This window comes from Neomonachus schauinslandi, chromosome 7, assembly GCF_002201575.2.
Source record: "Neomonachus schauinslandi chromosome 7, ASM220157v2, whole genome shotgun sequence".
Lineage (NCBI taxonomy): Eukaryota > Metazoa > Chordata > Mammalia > Carnivora > Phocidae > Neomonachus > Neomonachus schauinslandi.
This window is the reverse complement of record NC_058409.1, coordinates 41,774,655-41,794,927: the sequence shown is the minus strand read 5'-3', so window position 1 is coordinate 41,794,927 and position 20,273 is coordinate 41,774,655. Positions and strand designations below refer to the sequence as shown.

The 20,273-nt window shown below is 39.6% G+C and overlaps 1 protein-coding gene across 4 annotated transcripts in view; it reads left to right on the top strand.

Annotated features, from left to right (window-relative positions):
• Window positions 1-20,273, top strand: part of PDE4D (phosphodiesterase 4D) — an 871,615-nt gene that overhangs the window by 499,066 nt on the left and 352,276 nt on the right. Inside the window, exon 1 of one of the 4 annotated variants that reach the window (XM_021702167.1) lies at window positions 14,689-14,792. The exons of the other annotated variants lie outside the window; for them this stretch is intronic. Coding sequence (XP_021557842.1) covers window positions 14,704-14,792 — 89 coding nt within the window. The 5' untranslated portion in view covers window positions 14,689-14,703. Of the gene's footprint in view, window positions 1-14,688; window positions 14,793-20,273 lie in introns of those variants that run through there. 4 annotated transcript variants of the gene reach the window in all.

Genomic DNA, 20,273 nt, shown 5'->3' with positions numbered 1-20,273 from the left:
AAGAAGTTGTTTGAAAAAAGAAAGAAGAGGATTTAAAAAAAGAAAAAAAAAGGGAGAGGATGTGATCAGGCAGGGGAATAGAAAACACCATATACTAGAGATTTAGGGTATATTTTGATCTGTTAGAAGAAACTATCTCAAAATTTTAAAGAGAGAACAACTTATATATATAAGCCAAAAATACGGGTAACTACTATGAAGGGATAGAATATGACTCTAAAAATGAAAAATAAAAATTTTTTTTAAAAAAAAAGGGATTGATAAGATGTTGGTTGAAAAAGGGAAAAAGAAAAATTCAAAAAGAAAAAAAGACAGTTAAAAAAAATTAACTTTGAAAGACTACAGAATCATGGTAAAAAAAGCCATGAATTCTATGTGCAGTATTCCCCTAGCGCTGGAGTTCTGCCGTTCTCATTGATCGGTAAACTTGGTCTTGGCTGGCTGTTCTCGCTGATCTTCTGGGGAGGGGCCTGTTGCCGTGGTTTCCAAATGTCTCTGCCTGAGGCGGAATTGCCCCGCCCTTGCCCCCTCCCGGCTAAGTAATCTGCTCGGGTTTGCTCTCCGGGGCTTTTGTTCCCTGCGAGCTTTCCGTACAGCTTTGGAGGCGGAGAGTGAAAATGGCGGCCTCCCAATCTCCGCCGCGGAGGAGCCGAGAACTCGGGGCCCCGCTTCTCAGTGAGCCCCCAGAGAAAAGCCGTCAGTCACTCCCGTCTCCCCGGTCTCCAGCCGCACTCCGTGCTCACCCGGACTGTGACCGCGCGTTTCTATCTCCGGCACCCGACCCCGGGTGGAGTCTCCAAACCCAGCCGATCCCTGCGGTGCACTCCCGCGTGGCTCCTCCCGGGGGAGGAAGGTGAGTCTCCCCGGATCTGCCACTTGTTGGGTCCCTGCTGGAGGAGCAGTGGCCCGACTGTGCCGCGGATCACGGTCTATGGCAACCCCGAGCTGAGAGCCCGCGCCTGGGCTCCGCCTCTGTAGCCGGCTTCCCTGCTCTGTTACCTGGGAGCTCTGCCGCACTCAGGCACCCCCAGTCTTTCTGTGACCCGTGGGTCCTGAGACCACACTGTCCCGGAGGGTTCCAGCCCCCGCTTAGCCACCGGAGTGACGTCCCTCAGCGGAGCAGACTTTTAAAAGTTCCGATTTTGTGCTCCGCGGCTCTATCACTTGCCAGAAGCGGCCGACGGAGGCTCCTCCCCCACCGTCTATCCTCCCGAATATCGCCTCGGATTCACTTCTCCGCACGTCCTACCTTCCAGAAAGTGGTTGCTTTTCTGATGAGAGAGTTGTTGCTCTTCTTTTCTTCGATCTCCTGTTGAGTTTGTAGGTGTTCAGAATGGTTTGATCCCTATCCAGCTGAATTCCTGAGACCAGAGGAAATCCAGGTCTCCTACTCCTCCGCCATCTTGCTCCGCCCCCTTTTCATTGGATTTTAAATCAGATCATCATAGGTGTTAAATGATGTGTATGCTTACCTGGCTTTCCAGCACTTCTCTCTCTGACCCTTTACCATCTCGGCAATGTGTAAACTATAAAACGTACTTAAGTTAATATAAATTCAGAAGTTTTTATTCATGGACCTTTGGTTGAAATCTAATCAAAATAAAAAAACTCCTGGTGGGGAAAAAAGAAATTTTACTATCTGAGTTTCTAGTAGCCTATATTTAGTTTTATATTATTGTAAAAGCAATTTATATTTGTCGTAGAAAATTTGAACACTATAGAAAAGAAAGTTTAAAAATGCCTGCAATCCTAATAGCCAGCACTATCAGCACTTTGGTGTATATTTTAATTAATTGGATTTAATTGTAAAATGCTTGCCGTGAGTAATTAGAGTTTGTTTAGTATTAGCAATTTCATAATGCATTTCTCTTTTATTGAAATATGTTGATATATAACATTGTGTAAATTTACAGTGGCTAACATGTTGATTTGATACATTTATATATTGTAATATGATTGCATTATAGCATTAGCTAAAACCTCTATCCCTTCATATAATTGTCAGTTCTTTTTTGTGTTGGGACTAATTAAGATCCAGTCAGCTAGTTTGATGGTCATAATACAATATTGTTATCTGTAATCATTGCTGTGCATTAGATCTCCAGGACTTATTTAACTGGTGTTACAAGTTTGTACCTTTCAACCACACCTCCTAATTCCCCACCCCCAGCCTCTGGTAACCCCCATTTTACTCTCTGTTTTGATGAGTTCGACTTCTTTAGATTCCACATATAAGTGATAACATACAGTATTTGTCTTTCTCTGACTTATCCCACTTAGCATAATACCCACAAGGCCCGTCCATATTGTCACAAATGGTGGTATTTCCTTCTTTCCCATGGCTGAATAATATCCCATTATGTATATATACTACTTCATGATGCACTCCTTAACAAAGTATTAACACTAACATCTTGAAAAGGCCACTGCATGCTTTTTATAGCTATATTTGCTATTCTCACTGGACTGCTGTAATGAGGTGGTATTAGAGTTGAAAATACACATCCTTAAATATACATGAAAAGTTGATCATCTGAATCTGAGATGCTCCACAGTCCTTGGAGCACCTGAGAGCCCCAGCTTTGGACAACACTCTGCAATACATGCTCCTTGATTGGATTCCTTTTCAAGTATCAACTCTAAACATGAGCTGAGAGTATTCAGTACTTATTTGTGTTCTTTCAGTATCATGGAAACTAAAATTAGGTTTCCTCTGTCACTCTGGTGATGTCATTTGAACTTGACTTGTATATCAAATTGTTGAGAAGGTCATAGACACATCAGAAATAGTAAGTGAAAAACGGATTCATTGATACTGGGATTTACTATTTCATTTATTACTGACGCAGAGTCTCTTTCTTGTCCTTAATGAACTAGACTTGACATTTATATTATATTAATTAAAAAAATATAACAAGGGGCGCCTGGGTGGCTCAGTCGGTTAAGTGTCCAACTCTTGGTTTTGGCTCAGGTCATGGGATCGAGCCCCTTGTGGGGCTTCAAGTTCAGCACAGAGTCTGCTTGGATATTCTCTCTCTCTCTCCCTCCCCCTCTTCCCCTCCTCCCACAGAGCACCTAATTTACAGATTTTATAGGATATTTTGTGTCATATTAGTAACTGGAATATTCCCAATTATCCCATTTCTAATCACCTGACTGAACTCATAATTTTCTAAGAATAACTGTGTATGAAACAATCCCAAAAACATATTACCTAGGACTGGAGAAAACATATTATCTAAACTGGAGAAAAACCTCATGGTTGACCATTTTATCACTTAAATGGATATTGATTTTGATAATTCATAATCTTTGATCATATCTTTAACATTTACTTTTTATCATTAACTTATTTTTTAGCAAGATTTAGGAATTCAAATTTACTATGTTCTTTATATTACATAGAAAAAAAACTCCACCTTGTCTGCCTGTACAAAGTCCACCCTTTAAAATAGACTGAATATTAAAGCATAAAGACTTATAATTTAGGTTTAACATAATAAACAATCTGTAAATATTATTCAGATGAATAGTACTATAACAGCACAGTTCTCATTGTTCAAGTCCAATATGATAATTTCCTATTAAGAAACAGTCTCTTAAGGGGCTCCTGGGTGGTTCAGTCGTTAAGCATCTGCCTCCAGCTCAGGTCATGATCCCAGGGTCCTGGGATCAAGTCCCACATCGGGCTCCCTGCTTAGCAAGGAGCCTGCTTCTCCCTCTCCCTCTGCTCTTCCCCTGCTTGTGCTCTTTCACTCTCTGTCAAGTAAATAAATAAAAAAAGAAAGAAAGAGAGAGAGAGAAAGAAAGAAAAAGAGAGAAAGAAAGTCTTAAATGTTACCAGCATAATCTAAGTGGTAGATACCCAGGTGTTCATTGTAAAATTCTTTCAACTTTTAGGTATTTTTGAAAATTTTCGTAATACTATTTTGGAAAATAAAAATCCCTTTTTGATATGGCAAGAACCATATTCTGCATTTTTTTTTCTGAAACAAGTTTTATGTGCCCCGTCAAGTTTGTGTTTTAAACATCTGTAATTTGGCTCGTTCTGGATTACTGCAGTGATGATTGCCCTATTTACGGCATGTTTATTTTTCTCTTGATTTGTAAAAGATGCCGAGGGACAGTTGTCAGTTTTAATGTTGTGAGCACTATTGATATGCTTTCTTGAGAAAACATTAACCAGCATAGGTTACAGAAATGTTTTTATGAGGTGAGGCTTCCTGGTTGCAAGCCTCTCCAAAGAGGGACCAGTTTCCATTTTCTTTTGTATTCCCAAACACCTAGCACGGATTTACACCCACGCTTGGCACTAGTCATGAGACAAGAGCTTCTTTATAAATGTGTCTCTCCCACCACCCTCCCAGTTTCATATAATACTATGAATTGACTGTTAGAGAAGTGTTTCCCCTGGGTCAGCTGCTGAGGAAAGTGTTTCACCAAAAATATCTCATTTGATCTGTTTTTAATGTTGATCATCTGAAGAGTCACCTTCTCCTTAATTGTTTTTTTTTTTTTCATAAACAAGACCTCAAGCCATTTTCCACTTCTATAAATATTTTATATCCCTTCTCTTTCTACTTCCTTGACACTTTTAAAAAATGTAAACCCCAGTCCAATTTCTTATAAGGCTGAAGTTTCAGTCTTTGGTTCAGGCAGTTCTAAGGTCTGTTTGGGCATGATTATCTTCACCATTAATTGTTAGCATGCATATGGCTTAGCACTTGGTATATAGTAGATGCCTAGTAGGTATTTATGAGTGGATGGGAGGGAAGGCAGAAGAAAGGGAGGGGAGAAAGGAAGGAAGGAAGGGAGGAAGAGTTACCTGTTGAATAAAATTTCATATGGAAACTACTTTACTATAGGCCATATCTTTTAGGATTTTGTGATTTAAGCTCACTCTTAGAATATCAAGAAAAATACTGCCACAAAATATTTCATTATCTAGTATTCAGTAGTGCTTGAAAACCCACGGCTATGGTTTTGTTTCTTTGACTGCAATTTATTTTATTTTCAAATGTAAATTAAATCCCTTAATACTTAGGTATAACTTACATATCAAACTAATATAGGTACAATTTAAATCAGCATTTGAATCAGAATTTGCTATAGATTATTTTACTTGATATCATCTGACCAATGAAAAGCAACTGTGCCTTCTCCAATTTACTTCTACATTTTAAAGGCAGTGAATTTAATAGAGGAAGTCCCTAATTTAGAAATGGCCTATTTTCCAAAATTTAGAGGTAAGCTGAAGTTTCAATCAAGGCTCATTATTTACCACTTAACCAAACTTGGGAAAGTCACTTAACTCCACTGAACCAATAGAAGTAAATTTAGTGATGGCAGCGGAAGCAAGGGCCAGAATGTGCCCTATTATCTTATTTATGCCCTAATTGTATAAATGTCTGTTATAAATTTCTTAGGTGGTTTTGAGGGATAGCTAGAAAATGGTACCTTAAGTTTTCTGCATCCTATTACAAAATAAAAACACATAACATAAACACACTTCTCTTTCTTTCACCATTACTGAAAAACCCAGATTTCTATTTTAGCCCCTAGTGAATTGCTGCCATTGGTTAGACAGACTGAAAAGTCTTTCTGTTTCTCTTGATGTAAACTATACAGAGGGAAAATGCAGAGCAGAACACAGGGCATTCAAAAACACTGACATTGTCACTTTTCCTCAAGCCTTGCCATCCTCTACCAGGCCTCCTCCCTCTCTGCCTCTGTAACACTCTGGTTATCACAGCTGAGCCCACGTGGCCCTGTCCTCAGCCTCAGTCCTCAGGCCCTAGAATTAGGAATTTAAAGAACTTGGGGAAGCCAGCTACCGTGGAGACAAGATTCGGGATAGGCAGAACTGACTCGGACACACATCTCCATCGTATATTAGTTTTGTGGTGCCAGCCAAGCTACTTAACCTCTGCGACCCTCAGGGTTCTCATCTATAAAATGGCAACAATAGGGGCGCCTGGGTGGCACAGTCAGCTGAATGTCTGACTCCTGGTTTCAGCTCAGCTCATGACCTTGTGGGTCCAGCCCTGTCTGGGGCTCTGTGCTCAGCGAGGAGTCTGGGATTCTCCCTCTCCCTCGCTCAAACTCTCTCTATAGAATGAATAAATAAATCTTAAAAAATAAAATAAAATCACAACAATATGTCTATCTGAAAGGGTGGATTAAGATTAAACAAGATTATATAACTGTTGTACATATTGCCTGTTCCTTCTGTGAAAATCCAAAACTTCCGCCATGACCCACCTCTCTGGAGAAACGGACCTGCGCTCATTCATTCCATCCTCAGTTACATTCTAGGCCTCTGTTGGCTAAGAGCATAGGTTTTCTAATTGGAAAGACCCAAGTCTTAGTCTCAGATCTGCTGCTCCTTGGCTGCATGATCAGAGGGGCAAGTTACCTCAACTTTCTAAGCCTTTTTCTTCTGTCATAAAACAGAATAAAAATAGACTAAACTCGGGGCACCTGGGTGGCTCAGTTGTTAAGGTCTGCCTTTGGCTCGGGTCATGATCCCAGGGTCCTGGGATCGAGCCCTGCATCGGGCTCCCTGCTCGGCAGGAAGCCTGCTTCTCCCTCTCCCACTCCCCCCTGCTTGTGTTCCCTCTCTCGCTGTGTCTCTCTCTGTCAAATAAATAAATAAAATCTTAAAAAAAAAATAGATTAAACTCATAGATACAGTATTATGGGGATGATACAAGGTATGTTATGCCCTTCTCACAGAATAAATACCAAATTAGTGGTTGATACCATCATAGTAAAATAAGGAATTACAAAAGGATACCCTGACCTTGTGGTAACATTTGCTTCACAGACTCAGTCAACACATAAGGAGTGTCAGGGTGAGGAAAGGCGGTCTGCGGGTAACAGGGATGACAGTACCCAGGAATGGAAAAGTCCATGAATGTTGTCTCCAATAAATGGATATCCAGATTTAGCGAGATATTGAACACTGTCATGGAAAAAAATCACAGTGCCAAAGTTGAACACATGAGATTGTTGTTATTTAGAGATTCTTGGTATTTGGGGTCTTTTTCTTTCTCCCCAGAGAGTGATTTTGTTTCTCAGCCTGATAATTCCATCACTGCTTTCACTTGTTTGTTAACATAGTTCTAAAAAGCTGAAAAGAGGCCATTTCTGTCCTTATTTGGTATGTGGTCAAAAATGGGAGCAGCATGAGTTGGAGTTAGCGTTGCAAATGTTTTTTCAGTTAAACAACCTGTCTGCAGCATCCCTTAAGTTTTCAAAAAATAAATGGAAATGTTTCTATATTTAGGTGAAGCCCAGGATTTTGAACAATTGTGAAAAATTCCATTAGCTAATTTTAGTAGAATTTCTTGTCCCTTATTTTTTTATTTTTTTTTTTTTTTTTACTTCTAGTGCACAGAACAAGGAGAGGGGTTTCATTCTGCAAATAAAACATTAAGATTTTGTTAAAGGACTAACTTGATATTCTGTCCCTTTACATTTAGGATAAAAAAGATTTCAAATAGAAAAAAAAATTACCCATCAAAATTGAAGATTGATACCCCTTTTGCAACTGGTAGAATGGTATTGCTACTTACCATGTTTATGAGGTGACCCATTTTACAGTACAATTTTGAACACTGGAAATATTTCTAACAGTACAAAAAATAATTTTCCCAGCTGACCAAAAAGCTTGACACTGTCAGTAGTAGTGCTTAAAACCTTGTGTGGTCTTTTCAGAAAACTTTTGTGTAAAGTACCCTATTCATTCTTCTCCAAACCTCTTTTTTTTTTTTTTTTTTTTAAAGATTTTATTTATCTATTTGACAGAGAGAGACACAGCGAGAGCAGGAACACAAGTGCAGGGGGAGTAGGAGAGGGAGAAGCAGGCTTCCCGCGGAGCAGGGAGCCCAATGTGGGACTCGATCCCAGGACCCTGGGATCATGACCTGAGCCGAAGGCAGTCGCTTAACCAACTGAGCCACCCAGGCGCCCTCTTCTCCAAACCTCTTTGCAGTAGTTCTCATTTGGGTAAGTGAGGCACTGAAACTCAGTAAGGTCAGGTAACAGTGCTCAAGGTCACGTGGCAAGTTTATGGCACGACTATTGCTCTAATACCCTCTATCAGGGTTGCCCTGCATATTTGCCCAATGATGATTCATCAAAAAACAAACCAAACCAAAACAACAACAACAACAACAACAAAGCCCTAATCTGAGGATAGGCCTGTAATTCATTTGGTCATAACAGTGACAGTATTTTTTCTGGTTTTATTGTTTTATTTATTTACTTGTTGCTACAATTATGGCTTTGACAAAGGGAACATGTAAGGAAAGAGAAAATAAATAAGTCCTACCATGGCAAAAATGTTTTGCCCCTATTTGGGAACACGAAAGAATATAATAAAGGTGATGCATCTTCTTGTCAAGAGGACCTGAGGTTATTGGTTTGTTCATTCATTAAACAAACATTATCGTGACTTATTTTCCCGGGTCATTTGCCAGGCACTGGGCATCCAGTGGAAAAGCAAACATAGTCTATGTCCTTTAGATGACTAGGTCCATCAGGGAAGCCTGATGTTGAATAAGTAGTGATTACAAATGTGCTGACGATGACAAAGAGGATGTGCAGAGTGCTGTGGAGGCTTCCCTTGGTCTGGGAAAGCAGAAAGGCTTCTCAGAGGAAGTAGCTTTCAAAATGAAATTCTGTAATCTACCTTTTCACTTACTAGTTAAGACAAAGGAGAGGTGTTTTATTTTTGTTTTTGTTTTTTCAGTCTGCACGCATGAATGTAATATTGGAAAAGAAAAAGGTTTTCTGACTTTTAAAAATTTCATGCACAGAAAACTGGACAATTGGACAATTATTGACTCCAGGATACTTTTACACACATTAAAAACATTGTGGGTTTTTTTTTAATTTCAAGTGATTAGCATATACTAATTCCAAATTTTTTAAAGAATTTAACGCTAAAATATTTCCTGTTGACTGCTTAGAAAAATCTCTTCGGATTTTATCGGTCATCTAGTAGATGATTAATAAACATAAAATGTATTTCCCTTCCTGCTAGTTTTTTCCTCCTTGATTTCTTTCCTTCAACCCCCGTTTACCCAAGTATTTAGAACGAACTCAGTGCTTTTTTGGTTAGAAAGGGTTTGACTTGGGGTGCCTGGGTGGCTCAGTCATTAAGTGTCTGCCTTCGGCTCAGGTCATGATCCCAGGGTCCTGGGATCGAGCCCCGCATCGGGCTCCCTGCTCCACGGGAAGCCTGCTTCTCCCTTCCCCCTGCTTGTGTTCCCTCTCTCGCTGTCTCCCTCTCTGTCAAATAAATAAATAAAATCTTTAAAAAAAAAAAAAAAAAAAGAAAGGGTTTGACTTAATTATCTTCTGAATTGATAAAAAGAATCCTAAAATACACTAAGGAAGATGGGAACCCTAAATGTATAGCAAAGCATTTGGGTTCATAATCCAGTTTTAGTTATCTTTTATCCTGATATTTAATCATGCCTCTTTTCAGTTGTTTTATTCTATGTCTTAATAATGTTAGCTCTTTAATTACATTTTGTTTCTGTTTGTGTTCTGAGACATAAATGAATAAAGGATGTGTTTGTAGCAGTTTAAAATACAGAGCATGCTTTCCTAATGCTCTTTTTTTTAATTATGTTATGTTAATCACCATACATCATTAGTTTTTGATGTAGTGTTCCATGATTCATTGTTTGCGTATAACACCCAGTGCTCCATTCAGTACGTGCCCTCTTTAATACCCATCACCAGGCTAACCCATCACCCAGCCCCCCTCCCCTCTAGAACCCTCAGTTTGTTTTTCAGAGTCCATAGTCTCTCATGGTTCATCTCCCCCTCCGATTTCCCCCCCTTCATTTTCAAATCCCTTCCTGCTATCTTATTTTTTTTTTTTAACATATAATGTATTATTTGTTTCAGAGGTACAGGTCTGTGGTTCAACAGTCTTACACAATTCACAGCGCTCACCATAGCACATACGCTCCCCAATGTCTATCACCTAGCCACCCCATCCCTCCCACTCCCCACCACTCCAGCAACCCTCAGTTTGTTTCCTGAGATTAAGAAGTCTTCATATCAGTGAGATCATATGATACATGTCTTTCTCTGATTGACTTATTTCGCTAAGCATAATGCTCTTAAGGCCATGGGTACTGCCAATTCTGTTAGCATTCTGTTAGTGTTACAACTTATAAGATAATTGTCCTCCATTTTAGAACACAGAAGAATTGACCTCTAAATCAAGTAGGCACATGTAAGGTTTAGAATGACTATTTGAAAGCAGATCAAAAAAAGGCTAGTGTTGGGCGCCTGGGTGGCTCAGTTGGTTAAGCGACTGCTTTCGGCTCAGGTCATGATCCTGGAGTCCTGGGATCGAGTCCCACATCGGGCTCTCTGCTCGGCAGGGAGCCTGCTTCTCCCTCTGACCCTCCCCCCTCTCATGTGCTCTCTCTCTCTCATTCTCTCTGTCTCAAATAAATAAATAAAATCTTTAAAAAAAAAAAAAAAAAAAAAAGGCTAGTGTTATTTTGCGGCATTTCCATTTGGAGTAATAATTGATAGCTGAGGAGTACCTGAGTGCCTCAGTCAGTTAAGCATCTGACTCTTGATTTCAGCTCAAGTCATGATCTCCGGGTTGTGAGATAGGGCCCTGAGTTGGGCTCCATGCTCAGCGGGGAGTCTGCTTGAGATTTTCTATCTCTCCTTCTCCCACTGCCCCTCCCCCCCAACACACACTGTCTCTCAAATAAATAAATACATCTTTAAAAAAAAATTGATAGTTGATTTTGATAATACACGAATGTAATAAAAACCACAGTTAATGATACCGTATGAATACTAGGTTAGAGAAGTATGCAAGTCCGGTTGTTAAATTTCCTTTTGGCACGCTCTTTTGCAATTGATCACCGTGAAAATAGAATTCTTACAATGAAACTCCTGTCAGAGGCAGCTGATAAATGAACATGAAATGAGGTTATTTGCTCCCAAGTTAACTTCTGCCACGTTTGAGTCTGTGACTAGCTACGATTTCAAAATACAGCATTATCCTGGACCCTATCTCTGCCTGCTCTGGCTTCCTGAGGCGATGTATTTCAACATAATGCAACCCCACTAATGTAACTCTTTGTTTCTCTCAAGTTCAGCTCACCAACCCCCACCTGTCAAAATATAGTGACTTGGAGTAAGCAAATGTCTATGTGGGTTATGTTTAAAGTCTTCCACTTTCAAATTTGGGACTTCCAATTTGATTCATAGAGGCTATCTCCTATAAAGGAAATGCTGAGTTTCTGTGTCAGACACCAAACCCCAAATTTGCCACTTGTAACATCTGGGATCTTGGAACCAAAATCCCAGAAATATTCGAGAGGCAAAGAAGATGCCTTATATAGAACGGCAGAGCATAAGATCTGCATTATTGGGAGGAGGTGGGCAAGTTGTTGAGCTTTTAGGGAGGTTAGGAATTATTGGATAGCAGTTTGGTGGAGGCAAAGTTTAGATTTCAGAATCTAGTTTTCCTGGGTGTATAAGTTTAGTTTCCAAATTGTAGAAGAAGAGTTTGTCTCGGGGATGGAACTTCTCTGCCACCGAATCCTGTTTCTACTAATACTCTTATGGGTAAAGGAGTGTTTAACAATGACATGTTAAAATATTCAAAATATTACCTTATTTCTTTTTCTACCCTTTAATACATGTGCAGTGGAAGTTATAAACAACTGTTTAAAATGTAAATGACAGCAAAGGTTCATCCTAGCAAACATCTTATTTAATTTTTATTTTTTTCCAGTTGTCTAAATTCTCATGTCTATGAAGTACTAGCCAGTCCTTCCAAAGGATATTGGTATTTATACCTGAAATCAAGTCTTAATTTTATTCATGATTAATGTCAGAAATAAGTAGCTTATTTCTTCGACCTTGTTGAGGCCTGGGAACCTCCGGGGGGATTATGTATAGCTGTACAGAAGAAATGAAAAGGAGAAAGTGAGTAATTATTTAAGGAAAAAATAACATTAACATTGGAAGACACTTCTTGTGTCCATATCTAATTTCACATTAGGAAAAAGGACCAAATTTTCCATTTCCCTGGTCATCATTTTACATTTACATTTATTTTTTAAAACATTTATTTGAGAGGAAGAGAGCATGAGTGGAGGGGCAGAGGGAGAGAGACAAGCAGACTCCCCACTGAGCAAGGAGCCCCATGCAGGACTCTATCCCAGGACGCTGAGATCAGGGCCTGAGCCACGGTCAGATGCTCAACCGACTGAGCCACCCAGGCACCACTTATATTTACATTGTTTTTATCCTGCTTCAGGATTCCAGTTGTCCAATGTCAAGAATCAAGGGAGAAAAGAAGGAAGAAATACTTCGGCAGTAATGAAAAAGACAACTTTGCATCTCCTTCGTTGTACATTTTTTTTTAGAAAAAGTTGGACATTCCACAGTATTTTCATTCTGCATTATTATTATGCCCTGATATTTTATCAGATAGCAATTAATAGAACATTCTTTTAAAAATGTAAATTGGAATGGAGACAAAGACAGATATTAGCCAAAATACCTATAACTGGCTTCAGCTTGCACAGGGAGATAGGGTCCATCTGGCCATGACCAGTATAATTGGGATAACAAAGCAAGTCATGGTTTTTTGCTCCCAAAGTCATAATATGTGCACTGCAGCTTTTATTTTCAGGGCACACTGAGGCTATTTCACCTGTAAAATGTAAAATGCCACCAGTTAGAAAGAGAGTTCTGTCCTGCATGGAAGGTGAGAGGAGTTATCTTAGTTAGTCCCACCCCTCCTGCTCTCATGCCTGTCTGTGGCCCCCCCTCCCCCCACTGTCTCCCCGCACTTGCTCTCAGGGGCTCCTCCTCACTCCCCGTTCTCCTATACTTTCTGACTTCAGTTTCAGATAAACCATGCTACTAAATACCAAGTTGTTGAGCAGCTTGTTAACTCTGCCAGGAGTGTTTGCGTTTTCTTCGAGCTGTCCTGACATGGAAATCAAATAGTATAAAAGAATGAAATGATAATAGTTGGAATTTCATCCACTAAGAAGGGCAGACTCGCATGGGTATAGACACAGGCACTTTCTTGGTCTTTCTCAAAGAATACGTGGAAGGTGGCCTCCGATTTTGCTCTTGTGAGGTGTGGATCCGCGTACAAGAGCAGAAAGGTGTGATTTGTGAAGCATTCAAATATTGCTGATTGATTCAGAGAGAACGTGTTTGTTTATGAACTCTTGGTTCCTCCGAGTTGGCTCCTGTTCAGTTAGCTCTCGCCTACCCACTCTTGGAGCCCGTCTGCCAGATAACAAAGAGGTGAAACCCCAAAAATATTTCTATTACTCATTCACAAAGCCGATATGGAAACTGTCGCGCTCTCAAGAACCCCTGGTGTGCCGGATGCTGTCGGGAAAATAAGTGTCCTGTTTACTTACTTGAGGTTCCATGGAAAGTACATGAATATTTTGGACCGCTCGGCTATGTAAGAGATAGACAGGGTCATATGGGTCTCAAAATTTGGCAGATGTGGTGACCATCAGTAAGCTCAGCTGTCAGCCAATTTTGTCCCGCTCAGAGTGGGTTAAATTCACTCTCCGGCCCTCTAAGCCTGCCTAATCTTATCCAGGAGGAGTGGAGCTCTGCCTTGGTTTACAGTTGAGGTCACCCGTGGGGCAGTGTTTAGACAGGGACTGATGGAATTATGCTGCACTGTTAACATTAAATACCACTCCGTGGTGAGGATTGATGACGGCATTGGGGTCCTTTGACTCCTTGCGTACAATATCTTGAAATATTTGCCTCCCTGAAATGTCCTGGACTCATAAAACATGCGAAGGGCTCTATTTGGCTTTCATCGTTTATTTAATTTGAAAGAAAGTTGTTTTAAGGGATTTATCAAAGAGTTAAGAAATGTTTCTAGGGAATAGAAAATGAACAAGAAAATTGATATTTGTTGTCAAAGTCATGCATTATAATTCACTCTCCAAGGTGACGCACCATCTCCGTGAGGGAAAAGCTGCCAAAAGCTTTGAAAGTGATCTGCCTGTTTTCTTCTTACACTGACTTGCAGGGAGGTGCTAGTATTTCAAGATGATTAAATCCTTGTGGAAGGTTTGCAAATAACGATGCCCATCTCTGTTTCTAAGAGAAGTTGGAGCAAGGAAAATTATATTTGGCAGCTAGTTGTGTGAAATGTAGTAATCTTTGTTGAATTTCCCCATTGTAGATATGTAATTACTTCTTTTTTAACAAAGGCCCTCTGTTTACCTTTTTTTTTTTTGAACTTCACACTTGATATAAAGGTTCACCCACATTCAGTCATACTTTTCATGGTGTGTGTGTGTGTGTGTGTATTGTGCTTTTTAGGAGTGGCATATGACTATGTTGTTTAATCAGGACTATATTTAAAAACAAATTTGTGAGAGAGTGTTGCTCATGTTATTAATGAGATAAGGTCTGAGTGAAGCAAGCTCTGTCGCAAAGGGCAAGTGTCACACAGCAGGAAGTCCTGGCCATCCCTTCCACCCCTGCTTCAGCCAGCCTGCCACCTCCTTGTCAGTGCATACCACCCCACAGAGGAAATGCCCTCCCTCAGCCACAAGTGCCTCCTGCTCAGCGCGGGGCCCTCCGGCCCCCAGGCCCTGCACCAGCTCTGACTTTCTGCGGTTTCCAGCGATCCTGGCACCTTCCTTACAAATGGCTTTTCTTTGGGATCCTCAGGGAGTCACAGTGCCAGGACCATCTCCCAGAGCCAAAACAAGATTGCGTTTCTCAAAGTCCTACAGGTATCACTCTTTACTTTTTGTAGCCGGGAAGAATTTTTTAAATCAGTCTCTATAGCTTTAGCCCTTCCCTCTGCACCCTGCCGCCGGAAATATGCTTTTGCCCTGTGTTGATCTATTTAACTCCTAACAGGCGTTAAGTTGGCAGTATATGAAATATGAGTGACAAAGAGATGAACCTTAAAATAGTCAGGGGGTATATGGGAACCTGAGAAGTAGCAAGAAGTTGACTAACTCTAAAAGCTGATTTTGAGTGTTAAATGGTGAACTTAAAAAAAACAGCATTCCTATTACTAGCATCTGGGAAAAAAGGGTATTAGCATCCCTGCTGGAGTTAAAAGAGCCAATATTGGTCATGCTAAAACTTTCAGTTAACCCTTTAAATGTCAGGAAAAGTGTCTTGCTTGATTAAACAGGTAATCAAACAACAAAAAGGAAATAATACTATCTTGTTCATAAGGGTTTCCAGGGCACATTCACGTGGAAAAGTGGCAACTATCTCTGGGATCTAGACGGTAATTCAGTGTTTTAATCTTGTCTAGGAGAATTAGACACCATAAAATCAAAATCGATGTTCTATTAATCTTTTATTTCTGAAGAGTTCTATAGAAATCACATGAAAGATCTTGACTTCACAATCTCAATAAATTGTCAATGGCAACTTTGTTTTACACCTAAGTTAGCTTATTTTAACCAAGTAACTAGAAAAAAGAAAGAAGACAGTGAGAAAAAAAAATCTTTGATTTCCTTCTTTGCTTGAGTATTCTAGCTATTTACAAGGAAAAGATTGATTCTTCACACTTTTTTTGTTTGTTTCTGATTGGTTAGTCTGTAAGCAATGGAAGCTATTTCAGGAAAAGCAAATACAGCTGAAACTGTTTGCAAAGTCTTGAGAATATCTTTCTTATTTAGACCAAATGCAACATATCTGGAGACTACTTGGCCTATATAGAAGTATGCATTAAATTTGAATTATAATGTATTCTGATTTACTTGCATAAAAAACATTTGAGTTTTGGTTTAAAATAATTCACGAGAGTTATTTATTTTAGACAGTATGGAAGATAGTGCCCTTGGGACTTATTAGGGAACTGTATAATCAGAGAAATCAAATTATATACTTCACTTATAGTAACAATGCAGAAGCAAACTTTGACAAAGGATAAAAATTGGCAGCCAAAAGTGTAAGTAGCAATTCCATTTATTTCTAGTTCAAAACAAAATAAATACCATTTATTTTTACTAATTAGATTAATTTATTAGTTTTGAATACAGTTCAACATTAGAAATGATACACCCTACTATATGCTCTGCATTCTACTGAGTTGTAAGATTTGTAAGCATTACAGTGCTTATTTCCAACAGAGGGTGATTTCTGGACTCTCCTCATTAATGAGAGCTGATAACAAGTCCTGGGATATCGTACATGTCTAACTACTGAATAGTGTGAAAGGAATAGCATGTGGCACTAGAGTTTCAGAAATCTCCAAAAAAAAATGCAGTTTAAGCTTTGCTGTATGATTTGCAAATACATCATGAAACTTGCCTTCATCTGGCAAAGTTGTTTCATTGTCCTTTGGTCAAGTTCTGATCCTTTCCAAAATACAGCAAGCCACTGGGATGTCTAAGGATGAGTTTTCCATGCATTTAAGTGACCATGTTGGTAGTTCTAACATGCCTTTTTCCTAACAAGAGGTTAGAGTGACCATCTTTGGGCCAGTCTCCTTTGGAGCTTGAGAGACTTTGTCCCTCATCGATTTGCTTTTAATTTGTATGTGAATCACACATATAATAATTAAACTATTTATACATACTGTCTTTACTGTTCTGTGGGTCCTCTTTTGTCTCTCCATTTGGACTGTAAATTCTTTGATGCCAGAGGCTCCCTTATATGTGACAGGAGTGCCATTAATGTATATTTGATGAGACTTCTTGCTCCACTGTCTTAGTTGGTATCACCCCTTTATTTGCAAAGTCAACTTGTTGAATAATCAGGGCCTATCACAGGCAAAGAGTCCAGTAGAAAGTTAGGGAACTAGTAGGGCAGTTGGCCACTCTGGTCTCATATTTTCAGAGGTCTGTCAGTGCTCAAAAAGATGATGCATTCAACTACAGCAATATACTGATAATAATGAAAAAGAATGTTTATCGTATAGCTATAAACTTTTAACAGGCCACACCATCTCAGATGAACCATGAATCAATATATGTATGTATGTGTACACACACACACACACTTAAATTCTACAGTTATCTTTTGAATAGCACATTTTTGTTGCAGAGCATTCCTAGAGTTAAAGATATTAAATTGTTTGATGTGAACATTTAAATTTCCCCACAATTTTGCAATTCTGTTTTTGCATTTTTCAAATATATATAAGATCCTGGGCGCCTGGGTGGCTCAGTTGGTTGAGCAACTGCCTTCGGCTCAGTTCATGATCCTGGAGTCCCGGGATCAAGTCCCGCATCGGGCTCCCTGCTCAGCGGGGAGTCTGCTTCTCCCTCTGACCCTCCCCCTTCTCGTGCTCGCTCTCTCTCATTCTCTCTCTCAAATAAATAAATAAGATCTTTAAAATATATATATATAAGATCCTTAAAACATGGGAGTAGCTTAAGCTTACCTTGACCTTTGAGAGGCTTTGGATATGATTTTACTATTGAAGCAACTGAAATAACTGGGCATTAACCTATATTTCTTCATTGAATTTCTTCTTTATGAGACTGTTGGTCTGTAAAATCCTCAAATGTGTCTAGTATAATATAATTTTTTTCTTTGAAGATAGAATGGACATGTGGTACACTTAACTTTAAACTGGAATAGTTTTCTTTGGGATTGTCTTCCCTTTCTTGTAACATTCAGGGTAAAGGAAAGCCAAGTCTATAATATGTGAAATTCAGTTAAAGAGTCTGCTTTGTTAAAGTAATAGCAAATCATATACATTGGATGAGTATGCATCCCTGAGAAATACGATTTTGGACTGTTATGCAATGCTTAAAATTGATTTGAAAGTGGTTTTTCGGCAGTGACAAATTTTTGTCTTTTGTGGGTAAAATACATTTTTATAAAAAGCCAAATATGATTAATGTATAACTTATTAAGCCAAATTTGATTTGATACAGAGAGAGAAAGAGAGGATTACATACTCAGGAGGCTAACTTTCCTCTGTGGATCTGGAATGAGTGTCAATCCTTATTTAGAGCCACACCTCTCCTATCTTTTTAGAGGAGAGAGAAGGGAATGGTGTGTTTATCACATTAGGTTTGAGGAGATAATGTAAATGAGTGAATTTATGTTGGAGTTTTAAATATAGTACCTAAAAAAAATTGGAAAGAAAATGATCTGGGAAGCAAAGAAAGAATGAGGAGTAAGACTTAGCAGGTTGGTGGACTCTGCCAACTCCCCAAGGGAACTACATTGGGACATTTTGTTTTTCTAAATGTTATTGTTTAAAAGTATAGTAACATTTAAGGAAACTTTAAATAGAAAGTTACTCTTCAAGAGATGGTCTTGTCTTCCAGCCAGAACAAATCACAAAACTGTCTGCTTTCTCTCTTCTCAGAAAGGGACATTAAAAAAAGGAAAAAAAAAATATGGGGTGACTATGAGATGGGTGGTATGCAAATAGAAGAGAAAGTCATCCAGGGTACATTTAGGGCAGAGATGATTCCACTAGCATCCCACAGGCCAGAAGCAGAAAGCAGTTCTAGTTTTTCCCGTCTCTTATACTAATAGGGGTTGTGGGATACACTAAATAATTGAGATACTCAGAAACTCTCCAGATCTCTTTTTTGCCAATAGTTTCAACATCAACATCAACATCCCTCCCCTAGCATTTTAACAGAGCTGCCAAATAGGTGATTAATTAAATTCATGTAAGCATACTTGTACCTGTTGTAGAAGGGCTAACAAGTAAATTTTTTAGTGGGAAACAGACCCATCAGTGGAAAGGAGGATTAACAAGCAATCGGATGGAGAAATAAAAAGCCTAAGTGATTTCGAGCCATGGAAAGATAAAGCCATATTTACTAAAACCAAAAGCCCTCAATGACCTTAAATCATCCCCTGTGCTCTTAGAAAGTTATGTTCAGACCTGCAGCTTGGATCTGGACATCTGATAGTAGCAGACAATAGCAAGGGCAAGAGAGGAGTGTGGTTTCCACTGTGTTACCAGGAAAACCTGAGCAGTAGCACGTCAGTTGCTGTCAAAGTAAACCTAGCAGTATGCACTAGAAATGCAGGCAGAGCCAAGGCTTTAGGAGGGGAAATGGGTGCCACCAACATTGAATCAGTACCCTGGGATGTAACTTCCCAGATACCACATTCATGCTTCCCATTGTGTAGCATTTTTTTAAAAAAACTTGCCAGATGTAAAAGGCGTAATGACTCTTGTCTTTAGTGCCCCACGCACGGCTCATCTCATTTAATTCTATAGGGAAGAGAATGGGAACACTTACCACTAAATGGGAGAGAAAGAATGGAAGGTTCAGAGATCAGAGGCCACACAGACACAGGAGGGCAGCCAAGTCTGGAGTAATAATAAGTAATAAGTAAGTAATAAGATCTAATTTCTAACAGACACTTACTCTGGGCCATGCCACATTCCCAGTAATGTACACACATTATCTCATTTCATCGCACAAAACAACCCCACGAGATGGATCTAGTATTGTCTTTATTTTACAGCTGGGGAAACTAGGCATAGTTTAAGAAATGTGCCCAAGTTTGATCCCCGGCAATCTGTCCTAGAGCCTAGAATTCTAAATAGTCACTCTGCTACCTCCAGTTTCCTGACCACATCTTCCCATGACCACACAGGAGGAGTTCCGTCATGAGAGGTGCTATTCTAATAGATCCACTATCCTCCTCGGTTCACCTCAGAATCTTTCTCTGAAGAAAGAGCACCTTGTAATTTGATGTAGAACATGGCTTAGTGGTCAATTAAAATATAAACTTACTAAATAATATCTGAACTGTCATCTAACCTAATTGATACTGGTTTAAAGCAGTGTTAAACAAGAGCATCAAAATGTAAGTATTTCTTGGGGCACCTGGGTGGGTAGCTCAGTCGGTTAAGCGGCTGACCCTTGATTTCGGCTCAGGTCATGATCTCGGAGCTGTCAGATTGAGCCCCGCCTCCAGCTCTTCACTAGGCCTGGAGCCTGCTTAAGGTTCTCTCTCTCCCCCTCCTTCTGCCCCTCCCCCTGCTCGCTTTCTCTCTAAAAAAAAAAAAAAAAAGGATTTCTTAAGTAAAACAAACAAAAACAAAAAAACGAATCAGCGATTAAAGTGGCCTGGCTCTACCCTCTCCCTGGATTTCGCTCCACGGGCTTCCATCTGGTTCATTTCATCTGGCCAGAAACATTGGTCATGTGGTTGTATTTCACTGCCAGAATGCTGCTCCTTGGCCAGCTGTTCAGTGGAGCCTGAAGATTCTCTGAGCAAAAGAGGTCAACTTCATGCCGTTTCATGCCAGTGGCATTGTT